We start from the raw sequence: 13,963 nt of genomic DNA, 5'->3' as shown, positions 1-13,963 counted from the left end.
AAACAGAATAAATCCATACAATAGCTCCAACGCCAAATTCTTGGGTAAAATATATTTAACTCCATTTTACCTGATCAATAATGTAGATAATCCATACCTACCCCATAACATGACCAAAAGTATCTGAATACTGACCATCACCTAGAAAAGTTTGTTGAGGAACATCTCATTCAAAAACCATGGCATTAATATGGTGTTGGTCCTTCCTTTGCTGCGACGAGAGCCTCCACTCTTCTGGGAAGACCTTTCACTAGATTTTGGAACTTGGCTGTGTAGATTCACTCCTATTCAGCACAAGACATTCATGAGGTTGGGCGAGATGGCCTGGTTAAGCAGTTGGCGTTCTAATTCTTTCCAAAAGTGTTCGATGTGTTGAAGTCAAGGCTCTGTGCAGTCCAGTCAAGTTTTTACACACCAACCTCGGCAAACCATGTCAATATGGACTTTTTTGTGCAAGTGGCATTGTCATACTGAAATAAAAAAGGGCTATACCCAAACTGTTGCCACAAAGTTAGAAGCATACAATTCTCTAGAATCTCACTGTAAGATGTAACAATAAGGTTTCCCTTCACTGGAACTAAAGAGCCTGGTGCAAACCATAAAAACAGCCCCAAAGCATCATTCCTCCTACACAAATGTTTACAGTTGGCACTACGCATTTTTCTGGCATCCATGAAACCCTGATTTGTCCGTCAGATAGTGAAGCTTGATTCATCATTCCAGAGAATGCATTTCCACTGCTCCAGGACCATGAAAACCAATTTCATGTAGTTCCCAACGAACAGTACTCGTACTGACGTTGCTTTTAGAGGTACTTTGAAATTCGGTAGGGAGTGTTGCAATTATGGACAAACGATTTTTACGCGTTTCAGCATTCGGCGGTCCCGTTCTGTGAGCATGTGTGGCCGCTTCATGGCTGAGCTGTTGTTCCTCCTAGATATTTTCACTTCACAATTACAAAACTTACAGTTGACTAAGGCAGCTTTGGCAGGGCAGAAATTTAACGAACTGACTTGTGGTAAGGTGGCATCCTATGACAGTGCCACGTTGAAAATCACTGAGCCATTCAGTACGACTAATTCTACTGCCAATGTTTCTCTATGGAAATTGCAAGGCTGTGTGTTTGAGTTTATGCACCTGTTAACAATGGGTGTGGCTAAAATAGTCGAACCCACTAATTAGAAGGGGTGTCCACATACTTTTGGTCATGTAATGTATCTTCCAACCACCTATCATTAAAAGATACAACTTTATTGTATTTTATTAGTTACGCCTTAAACTAAACTTAATGTATAACTAAACTCTTTCTGTCAGAATCCCTAAGGGCACTGGCCACGTGCATTTTTTCTACGCCTATTCTAAAGTATTTTTTATCTCATGCTCTCCCACAAACACCAAAATTTCAACTTTAACTTTGGATTCCTTTACCCTAGATTTGAGAAGAAACCATTGCCCAAAATTTTAAAATTAAGTTTACATATTTAAAACAATGTATTGCTAGACTCTACTTAACACCTAACAAGGAAATCCATTCAAATAGTAAATAAGTGAAATATCAAAAACTTGTTAACTTCTCACTCTAATCATAATCAACCATTTAACAAATCACCAGGAAATAACTTTTGACCAATAATAGTAAACCTTAACCGAGTCAATGAAAATCTAAACAGTTAGCTTATCCAACTACTCTCTATCCAAGAAAAATATCAACTGCAGTTTATTGAGTTAAGCTAAGAAAAACAAGTTTCTGATTGTCTCTCAAACCCCTTTGGAGATTATCAGATATTAAAACCAAAATACTTGGCCAGTGCGATACATATATATCTTTCGATCTTTGCATGAAATAAAGTACTCATTGTGTTAACGTCTCCATCAATTAAATTTAAATTAAGTGTCTGTACCATTTGACTTTTAATTATTTCTAAACACTGTTTATTGTATCAAGGAGTGGTTTAATTTTGGAATATTTTAAGCGATTTTTTTATGGTTCATTTTACTAATTCATTAATCATATTGTAGCATTATATTGTCTGGCAATGAACCTGTTAGGTTGTCACAAGTGCAATTTTAGTCTTCACCAACTCATTTTGTAGCCAACACACTTCTTCTTCCAACAATGTTTAAACCTCTCTTAGTTTTAATAGACTATCTTATTCACGGTTACATAGCAACCATGCTTCCCGTTCCTGTTCGTAATGCTTTAAAACGTGAATATAATGCTACAATGTGAGATGCCTCCACATTTAGCTAGGAATGTGTTGAGAATTTCAACTTTTTCCTGTCATAGATATCTCATCTGTGAGTGGCTTCATTTTCACCCTTGTTGATGATGGCAATTACTTATGCCATTGTACTAGTAATACGAGGCTGGACTTTTGATACCTTCATGCTTGTAGAGAAACTTTCCAAGGTATTTGAGGTCTTTTATTGAAAAAAAATTGGTTAAAAGAAAATCCTTTACGGGTAGGGTTGTAGTGATTAGTCAAAAGATGGAGGCACATAAGTGTTGCTGAGCATTCTCCGTAGTAGGTACTTGTAGAAACGAACCACGACCCGTTGGTGTTGTTAAAATTTCGGTATTTTCTTAGAGCATTACTATTATGGGTTGAAGCGAAGGAGACTTATCATCAACTGATTTGAACAAATGTATACCTCCAGCTTTCTTGCAATTCCTTTTCAAACGTTTGGTCAATAACGCAGCATGATCCTCAACTGATAATTGAAAAAGAATATTGATAGAAAGTTTAAAGATTGATTTGAAATACAAGTGTTGGAATAAATAAGATAAAGTGAAATGAGCTCCAAATGGCTTGAAAGTGCAAGTTAAGGTTGTAATAGCTGAGTTAAAACTTATGTTCACTCCAGGAGAGATTCTAAACTTTTACTGTTTAGATCATGAGAATACCTTGTGTACAGTAAATGATTGCTTTCTCAGAGTAAAGTATAGAGTAGTTTGAAAAGTGTGATATATAAACATACCATAGACTTTCCAACTACATGTTTTAACATAATATTATTTGAAGTTTGTCACTTGTTCTAGTATGTACAGTTTTGTCATTAACACAAGTTCATATGTCTAAAGAATTTTATTTTCGTTCAAATATCTTGTTCAATCTCCTGTTACTCTGTGGGCCTATACTCTCATTCTAAGGGACATTAGTTTGCCTTTAATATACAACAGAGTGGATATGAAGTGGAAAAAATGAACCCATGATCACATATATTATTGCAAGTTTCCTGCTGATATACGTGCTGCCCTTCACTCCTACTTTATGTTATCATAAATGGAACTTTTCACAACCAAAAGATTAACGACTAAAAGGAAGAGTCAAACACTGAAGTAAAATAGTTATAAAAAGAGGGTTGTTACTCTAAAAAACGTCCTTTACCAAATACTGAACTTCCACAACTTCCATCTTGACACCAACAGGGTGGTCTGTATGTGACTACTACACTTTCACCAACCTGACTGAAAATACCCCAGGAGCCACTGGACTTTAACAACATGGCTACTTAACCAGCTGGTAAAACTTTGGATAACAAATTGCACAGTAAGGGAACCATGTGGTAGTGGTGAGCCCTTCCAAGTCTGGAGGTATACTAATCAGGCAATCATTGACCACAGAGAAAGTTTATGGCTCTACCACTTTGATTGAGGAATTGACTCTTCACTCGAGGTTCAAAATCTATGGGGACGTGTAACAGACTATACAAGTGATATTGAGAGCTGTTCAGTCAGGTTATAGCAAACAGGTGGTAAAGAAATGGTTCATAACGTTACCAAATGTTCAAATGAATGAAAGATGTCAAATATTTACTAATGAAGTGAAAGAAGATGCATACTATTTCCTCAAATGAGTATTCCACAGAAAGTTGCACCACTAGCATGGATGATGTGCACAATTTGTAAAACAAGGCTTGACCTTGGTAATCAAGAGTATATCCTTAATGGAAAGCTCTGAAGAACACAAACAATTACTATGTAAACAGGTTTCTTTCCATGGTTTAATACAAAGTCTGTTGTATCCATGGCATGAAGCATCGTTACAAAACTCATGCATCAAATAAACTATTTCCTCTCCAAAGAGAAAGTATCATAATCTAGGACAATTATTTGTTCCACAAAACATGAAGTCCTAGTGTGTTATTTTATAGTTATGGATGACGGGTTGCCATACTTCAACTGGGATGGTCAACAGCATGGAAAGTGAAAATAATCAAACCTAATGATAACACTAAAGTTGCAACTGTTGTACCACACTCAAATTCGTTATTTGCTCATTTGAGTCTGATAGTCAAAAATAATCTTGATCATAAATTATGGGAGAAATTTAGTTGCATATATCAATATATTTGTGAGACCATATAGCTAATTGGTTCAATCAAGTCACACAGACACAAGCAACAAATGTATGATTAAATAACCACTGTATAGGTTCCATGGGATAACCAAGGATGTAGCAAACACTTGAACATGGTTACTAAAGGATGAGATCAACTTTTTGTGAGGGTTTAGTTGTCTTTTTATTTTTTAAAGATATTTACTTTTGAGTTATACACACGTGAAAAACATTATGTATATTTTTGCCCATACCAACATCCTGAAACCAACCATGTGAAGTGATGTATGTTTTGTTGTTGCAGAAAGAAGGAATGTCACCTGCCATTATGTCAACATTACAACATCCATGTATGATCTCAATACCACAACTATTCACATGCATTTTAATAATATACTGTGATCACTAAAACATGACTTGCTTTATGTACTCAAGACATCATTTATGTCAACATTTTACAAACATCCAATGACAATATACATCCTTCAGGTAAACAATTCAATAACCTCTAAACTGTATTTCTTACTTCTAAATACTTAGAACAAATTCACTCCTTTTATTGTAACACAGAAAAATGTTTGAAAAATTTTGATTTTCAAACAAGGCACTTTTGACCCCCCTTAGAATGAATGATTCTCTTTCCTTTAACTGTTTTCTCTTTCTCACCTTCTCTTACACCTGATGTAAACTTTCTCATAAGAAAGTTGACAATTTTGTTCAATGAATTTGTTCATCATCTCATTCAATACCTTGACTATTTAAGTTTGGTTTTTACATCAAGCACTTTTTTATCCATATTTTTTCTTTATACTTTTATTTTTTCAAGTCTTTTTACATAATTTTTTTATCCAATTTCCATTCATTAACTGGTATGCCTCATTGGGTAATATTATCCAATGCAAGAATTTATTCTCTCATTCTTTGCATATCAAACTAAGTTCTTGCCTTTACTGAACTTCTAATAATGTTTTTCACTTATTTAACTTTTTTTCAAGATCTTATATTTGTCCCAAAGTTAATAATGGTATTCACAATCTTGGTACATTTTTATAAAATCTGACAATACTTTATAAACGATATCACTTGAAGATATTACTTTATGTCAAACTCTAGCCAATAACTCTATGGTCCAATAAAGTTTCTAATTTGTCACTGACTTGGTTTCTCTTCCAATTGTGGACCTCTTCAGTGAACATCCAGGTAACAGATTATTCAATGTATTATCTACAATTGACAGTGATGCCACCAGTGTATAGCTGCTCCACAATAATGCCTGGATCACCTGTTAGAAGCTGCCAAGTCATTATTTAACCACCTTATGAGGTACAAATTTCAACAACAGTTCAGCCAGAGAATGAAGTGACCCTCTGGTGCTAGTGTACCTCTGTAACTATGTACACATTCCAACCACATGAAACAACAATCATCACTTCTGCATAAAATGTTATGTTTTACTTGGTCATTATTTGTGTTTTCTTATTCCAAAGCCATATTGAGCTATCCGTTGAGTCCACCGAGGGGAATTGAATCCCTGATTTTAGCATTTTAAGTTGATAGACTTACAGCTGTACCAGCGAGAAATGTCATTATTTATTCCAAAATCTTTATTATATGTTACCTACACATACATTATGTGTTATCCAGTTTTCTTTGATAATTATTCTTGAGTACACACTAAACAACTACATGGTTTCTCTCCTGCATGTATCCTTTGATAAATTCAAAAATTACAATTTCTTGTGACTTATTTACCACATACTACACAACTGTGTGTTGTAGTTTTTTTACCAGTGTGTATTCCTTGGTTAGTTTATAAAAAGATGACAATTGTCTGTCATACACCACAAGTCAGTACAGATTTCACACCAGTATGTGTCCTCTGATGTATTTTAATTTGACTATTAGTTATACATTTTTTACCACAAACTACACAACTGTACAGTCTCTCTCCAGTGTGTATTTTGAGATGTACTTTTAAATTACCCTGTGTTACAAATTGTTTACCACAAACTAAACACTTGTAATGGTTCCTCTCCAGTATGCATCTTCTCATGTCCAATAAATGTACTCTTACATCTGAAATTTTTATCACAAACGAAACAAGTGTACGGTTTCTCCTCAGTGTGTACTCTCTCATGTTGTTTTAACTGACTGTTGCTTCGAAATCCTTTTTTACACACTACACAGCTGTATGGTTTCTCTCCGGTGTGTATCCTAAGATGTATTTTTAAGTTGCTCTGTGTTACAAATAGTTTTCCACAAACTAAACACTCATATGGTTTCTCTCCAGTATGCACCTTCTCATGTCCATTAAGTGCACTCTTACATCTAAATTTTTATCACAAACTACACAATTGTATGGTTTCTCCTCATTGTGTACTCTCTCATGTTGTTTTAACTGACTATTGCTTCGAAATCCTTTATTACACACTAAACAATTGTATGGTTTTTCCTCAGTATGTACTCTCTCATGTTGTTTTAACTGACTATTGCTTCGAAAACTTTTATTACATACTACACAGCAGTATGGTTTTCTCCAGTGTGTATCCTCAGATGTATTTTTAAGTTGGCCTGTGTTACAAATTGTTTGCCACAAACTAAACACTCATATGGTTTCTCTCCAGTATGCACCTTCTCATGTCCATTAAGTGTACTCTTACATCTAAATTTTTTATTACAAACTAAACAAGTGTATGGTTTCTCCTTAGTGTGTACTCTCTCATGTTGTTTTAACTGGCCCTTGCTTCGAAATCCTTTATTACACACTACACAGTTGTATGGTTTCTCTCCACTGTGTATCCTCAAATGTATTTCTAAGTTGCTCTGTGTTACAAATTGTTTGTCACAAACTAAACACTCATATGGTTTCTCTCCAGTATGCACCTTATTATGTCTATTAAGTGCACTTTTGCATCTAAATTTTTTATCACAAAATACACAAGTGTATGTTTTCTCCTCAGTGTGTACTCTCTCATGTTGTTTTAACTGACCTTTGCTTCGAAATCCTTTATTACATACTACACAGCTGTATGGTTTCTCTCCACTGTGTATCCTCAAATGTATTTCTAAGTTGCTCTGTGTTACAAACTGTTTTCCACACACCACACAATTGTGTTCTTTCTTTCCAGTATACATTTTCACGTGATGACTTCTTTCCACTTCTTTGTCACATTCAATACTACTGTATAATTCAACTTCATTGAAGGAAACATGATGCCTTTTTTGGTTATTTACAATAGACTGCATTCCACAATAGTTGTTCAAGTAGGTCTTTGTATCTAGAACCAAAAGACAAATTAAAAGAAACAAATGAATTAATAACAATATATTATATATATATAGCAATTTAGTAACTAATAATTTTAATTAAAGATTAACTAACAGTTCGCTTTAAAAATATTCAAATCAACTTTGAAAAGTTATACATACATCTCAAATCAAACCAAATCTAGAATTAATGGAACAGTTATTATGTCATAATCCTTGAAAAAAATGTCTATTTAATATTAAAAATTACCTGGATGACACATTCTTAAACAAGCAATGGCTAAAATACTTCAAGACAACTTTTGTCAAGGATTATTACAGTGGCAGAAAGATGAAAATGGTTGTTAGTATAAGAGAGGTAGCAGAACACAAGTCAAGCTCTTCTCTCCTCAGTTAATGGATAACTATTATACACAACATTTCAGTTAACCAATATCTACCACACACAACATGTCAGTGAAAGTGAGCTGATTCTAGAAATGAGTGCTGTTATTTTTTGTAATAAAATATCTTGGATTATTGTTTCTCTATTTATTTAAATGCACAGAAAAAAATTTGAATCTGGTAGGAGAAAACAAATAATTGAATTTCTGTAATCGTATTCCACTAATAATTATAAGATATATGACTTCACTAACTATGGATGGTTTAGTAGATGGCCAGTTGGAAATATATTCAGACTTAAATTCATGCAGTACCCATATTTGTCAATATTTGAACACAACTATTTGTAAATGTTGTTGTTGTGATATTGTTTTAATTTGTTGGTATAACTTTTGTAGTTTTCTTTTTCTTTCTTTTCCTAATCTTTATGGTATTTTGGTTTTAAGATTATGTCTCACTATGTTACAGTTCTGTCTGTAATGGTATGGAATTTCTTATAGCATCTATTATGTTTTACTTTCTTACAAATATTTTCATACCTTCTTTACGGGTCCTGCTTATGCACTGTAATATTTTAGACCTGTGATCCATTATAAAATAGTTTCATCTGTATCAGGATGAAAGTTTGTGTTGCACCCACAATGTTTAATTTATATTTATATTGTCATCTTTTTGTATTACTTATGTGGTGAACTTAGATGTAATTTTTCTTTTGTTTGTTGTGAAGGAGATGGTCCAACATTAAATTATTTTGCCACTATTTATTTACACAGACATGCTTGGCTGGATGCCTTTTTATTCCAACAAAACTTATACAACTGTCTCTACTATAAATAATTGGAGTAACTATGAATATAGTTTCTGAATGTTTAATATACTGAATTCAATATTATGAGAATATTTGATTTAGTTTTCTCTACAGCTATAAAAGTAGAAATATTAAAATGACTAGAACCTCAAGTGTTGCTTCTTTCCACCACATATCAAATACACCAAACCATGGTATATCAAGCCACGTTCTCTGTGCTTTCTTGAAAATTGTATATTTTTACAAATTCCATTACAATAAATGTTATGAAATCACAAACTATCAATTTTAAAATAATTCTAAGACAAAAATTGTTAGAATTATAAACATTATACTTAAATTTTGAAATAAGATACACAGGTGTGAGCTCCACACCTGAAAAAAGCTCACTGAATTCAAAAGGGTTACTACAATATTTTTAGACAATTCAACAAACTGAAAAGATTTATTATTATCATTATATTATTTGTGACTTTGAAAGTTTGATTTTTTCTTTTAGTTTTATCAACAGAAAAAAATTAACATGTTCACCAAAACTTTATTTCCAATAAATATTCACCCTTCTCACGTCAAGCTTCCCTGATTCAATAATGTCCTTTACATGCAGACGTTTTCACTCACCTTTAACCTTGAGGTTTCTACCATACCTCTATATCAATTATTCAATCATCATTTTCAGATCAGACAGGAATGTAAGATGCACCAGAAGTGGGCAGGAAGAGTGGGAATTTTGTGCAAAAATGAGTAATTTTTGGACATATGTATTTTCAATGCTGAGGAATATTAACTTCAAATACAATACATAAAACTCTGCACACGTCTAGCTAGAATACAATGTTGAAGTGGTTGAGAGACTAGTGCAAAAGTTTTACTATATAAGCCCCTTTCAGAAAGTGCCCAATGAGAACCAGTGCAGAGCAACACAGCCTGGAACTTGGAACAGTTTACAAACACACTTATGGAAAACTACACCTCACCTACATTAGATACACTCTTCACCTGTCATCTCTATGCCAGCCTCAGAACCTTCTCCAAAAAAATAATGGGAGTTTGTTTGTATGTTTGGTGACAAATTTCATGAAAGGAAACCTGGAAACAATGTTATGCTTCTGAATTGAATGAAAAATACATAAAACAGATAAACTATCCAGTAAGAGTTAGAGAAGAAAGACTGCAAGTAGACAAAGGAGTCTGGGGAAAGAAAAGATGGGATTTTTAAAAAATGAATGGAAGAGTTGGCTAAATAACAATGGACTAAGTGAACAGGAGCTGATAGGGATCCAAACCAGAATAAAGATGAGAATGGATGGAAGAGACACAAAAGTAAATACACTTTCACACTATTTACCACAGCCATTTTCTGGAGAAAAGCGAAATCAATTAAAGAAGGATATAAAGTAATGAAATGGAATTTGGAACAAATAAATGATTTATACATTAGAACACCAAAGACCACAGATGAAAATTAGGAAGAAATACACTTTAATGGACAGATGGTATGAGAAAAAGAAACCTAAAGGTTCAAAGGAAAGTCAGGTAAGAGCATGGGGTACAATATCAAGGACCAATTCAGGTAGGTTAGACCAACAAGGAGGGCTGGAAGTAAAAAAAACCTGACACAATGGGAAAACCAGAAAGTAGCAAAGTCAAGATAGACCATTCCTGATCAGAAACTAAAGTGGAAAACACAGCTAGATGGGGAACAGAATATTTACCTGTTATTTTGGATGTTTTTATTCAGTATTTTTTTCCCTCAAACCAATGGAGTCGATGCCAGTATTTTAATGTGAAAATAATTAAGCCAGAATGAACCAAACAGCAAATCAACTTAGATATCAGTATTTTATTTACACTAAAAACACCATAAATTTCTAGTACAAATCTCATCCATAATATTAACATGACATTTTCCTTTTCTACCTTCATATTTTACAAAAAACATAAATTATTAACATTATTTCAAACAATGGAGTAACACCACTTTTTATACTAGTGTCTATCACCATCATACTATAATGTAACTATTGTTATACGATACTAGAAAAACTTTTATTACACAATATGCTTCCCCCAACTTTGTGAAATATTTATACTGTGTGCATTATATTCACAATAGAGATTATGATTTTCTCCCTTTGCTACCATTTCACATCATGGACAACTATCTTTTTCCATTTGCAGGATGCAGAAAAGAAGTCATGAATACATGATATGCAGATTTAGTGCATTAGAGCCATCTATATAAACATAATAGTACTGCCTGTTGTATGTCTATGTAAATACTTTTTATTACGTGGGTGGATCTTCACAAAAATTGGTATCTCACTTCATTAAGACCATGGAGAAATAGACACAAATTTTCAATTTGCCATTTATATGATTGTTTTTAACCACTGCTTCACCCTGTTGATGGATCTTCACAAAAATTGGCATAAAGGTTTGTTGGATTGGTGAGGAGAGACATGAAAATTTAGTTTTACATTTTGTGTTTTGCTGTTTTTATGGGCATTTTGGGTTCTTGTTGTTAACTATATATAAATGAAACAAACTTTCATGTCCTTAGATAACCTTTCATAGATCACAAATTTACAAAACTTCCATCCAGGGTACAGGTACCCCAGCTAGTATTAGTTAATGGATAATGTTACACTCACCTGAAAACCTTCCAACTGACAGTTAATTTGTTGAAACTCCTCTTTGGTTCACTTTTCAAACTCATAACATCATGTTGTGAACAATAAACAGTTTCATCATCACTCTCAATTAACTTGCAAATAATGTCATCATTTCTTGAATCATCACTTGGTTCAGTTTTGACAACTGTGTCCTAAAAAAAACAGATAGACAAATAATAACTAACCTAGTAGTGGTTAACAGCTGTAAAATTAAAGACTGTGCTAGTAACAAGAGAGCCACTGTCACACTTCTATTGATAGAAAGTAGATGCATAATCACTTACATGAGACACATCTCATGTTAACAAAACAAATATCAATGAGAATGTCATATCAGAATAATGTAATAATGGATAAAGTTGTGATGGAAGCACATTAATATCATGTTAGAATAAAGAATAATGAGAAAATCTGTGATGAAAACAGGAAGAAGGAGAACATATTATTAAAATGTTTAATAAATTAGTAAATAACAATATAGCATCAACCAATGTTTTAGAAGTTTTATTGAAACAAATTCTCTATATTTATTATCTGACAATTAACTCAATTTCTTGATCTAACCAATCACCTAGACTAATTAATGTCACAAAAATAATAAACTAATAAAAGATCATCTCAAACTGAATAAAGGAAATCAGTAAAAGATCAACTTGTATTGTAACAACAAGTGTAAAGAAACATTTAACGACAGAGACTTCATGAACCAAAGTTAACTGAAATTTTCCATTCTTTTCTCAGTGTAGGATCAAAAAACATTATAACATTACAAAATAAAAGTTGACAAATGAGGAAATAAATTTATAAAAGGTGTTAAGACAACTGTGACAATGTAAGACGAGAAAAGTGACATATGAATACTAAATAAAAATAATATATGTTATTTTTATTTAGCCTTGAGATTCTAATCATTAAGAGTATAATTTCAGTCTTAACATAAAATAACTTTCAGAACAAGATAAGGCTGATTATAATATTACAAATGGTGGAAAATAGGACAGGATAAACTATTTTGGGCAGCAACCTTACAAAACCAATAATACATATTAAATAAAAATTAACAATATTGTCTAGAAACCAGAAACATTAAAACACCAAAAATCATCAAAAGTACACAATAAATTTCAGTTTTTGAAAAAAATATTCATTCCTGTAAAAATGTTCTGTGATCAAGTGCAGAAAAAGTCAAAGCTATATTTTAAGTATTACTTATTTAAGATTATGAACCATATTGCAAGAATCTTCTCTAAAAATTTTCTCTCTATTTATCCCTATTAAGTGAATTACAAATTACCTCAGTTTCTTTTTGTAATTCATCATACTTTTCTTCTTTTATTTTAAAATCTGAGACTGTTACTGATGATCCTTCTTCTGGAGAAACAGCTTCTCTTGCCACTATATCAGTAAAATAAATATTCTTATGATCACAAATCTGAACATGACTTCTATGTATCATAAAACTGTAACACATTCTCACTGTGTAATGACACCTTTTTGTTTAAAACCAGTCCAATTCCAAGTGTATATACTTAACCATAACATAAATATACTGTCATATAATTATTATAAAACCTAGAGAAAAATGATAAAGAATAATTTTAGCATATTCTTCCTCCAAGTGTTGTTAACTTATTCTTAAGTTAAACATTTGTGGCATCTGGGTGAATAATGTTTCAAGTTTCTACTAAAGATACAGGTTACATGAAGAATACTGTCCAGAAAGTACTAAACATGAGATTGGTGAGTACACAAATAACCAATACAAATGTGATAATTAACACATTGCACCACAAACCATAAGTTCTCAATCTGTTTAATTAAACAAGGCTGTTTGGGGTTAAAGTTATCAACACACAGTATAACTTACCATTCTTCAAAACAACATGAATTAAAATTGTGTTTGATTGTTTTTAATTTTATGAAAAGCTACAGGAAAGCTATATGTGCCAGCTATCCCTAATTTAACAGTGATAAACTAGAGACAGAGAAGCTAATCAGCACCACCTACCACCAATTCTTGGGCTATTTTTTTTAAATGGACAGTGGGATTTCCTGTCACATTAAATTTTTCCTATGGCTGAATAGGTGAACACTTTGAATGATGAGCATTATAACCTATGACCCACAGATTGTAAGTTGAGTTCTCTAACCACCCTGCTAAGCCAGGCCTTTTAAACTTCTATCTTGAAATTAACCACTGGTACAAACTTCTCTCATCAACAAAGATGGAATTGTAAATGTATTAAATTCAACCATACTTAAAAAGAATTCCTAATCAAGAAAAGTATCAAATCAAATAGTGTAATTCAACAGCAGTGAACTATATAAAATTTCACCTATTGCTTTGTATTCTTGACCCGACTCATAACTAACATACATGGATGTTTTGCTAACAATTTCAATAATAAGTACAAATTAATAAACAATATTTTCTTTACCATATCCTTTACAAAAAAAACAAGAAATACAAAATAATCTTATAAATATAG

General features: G+C 32.6%; 2 protein-coding genes across 2 annotated transcripts; both read right to left on the bottom strand.

Moving 5' to 3' along the window:
• Window positions 1-4,708: 4,708 nt before the first annotated feature.
• Window positions 4,709-7,870, bottom strand: LOC143233702 (uncharacterized). Its single transcript, XM_076470226.1, has 4 exons — window positions 7,858-7,870; window positions 7,331-7,618; window positions 6,612-6,944; window positions 4,709-6,416 (listed from the first exon to the last, which is right to left on the bottom strand). Exons 1-4 carry the CDS (start codon window positions 7,868-7,870, stop codon window positions 6,175-6,177), a joined length of 876 nt encoding a protein of 291 aa, XP_076326341.1. The 3' UTR covers window positions 4,709-6,174.
• A 2,757-nt stretch (window positions 7,871-10,627) lies between these two features.
• LOC143230880 (uncharacterized) lies at window positions 10,628-12,975 on the bottom strand. The gene is made up of 2 exons (XM_076465174.1): window positions 12,769-12,975; window positions 10,628-11,626 (listed from the first exon to the last, which is right to left on the bottom strand). Exons 1-2 carry the CDS (start codon window positions 12,943-12,945, stop codon window positions 11,450-11,452), a joined length of 354 nt encoding a protein of 117 aa, XP_076321289.1. The 5' UTR covers window positions 12,946-12,975; the 3' UTR covers window positions 10,628-11,449.
• Window positions 12,976-13,963: the final 988 nt, after the last annotated feature.

The sequence above is a fragment of the Tachypleus tridentatus genome, chromosome 1, assembly GCF_004210375.1.
Source record: "Tachypleus tridentatus isolate NWPU-2018 chromosome 1, ASM421037v1, whole genome shotgun sequence".
Lineage (NCBI taxonomy): Eukaryota > Metazoa > Arthropoda > Merostomata > Xiphosura > Limulidae > Tachypleus > Tachypleus tridentatus.
Note: the sequence above shows the minus strand (reverse complement) of the source record. Positions and strands in the feature narration are given on the sequence as shown.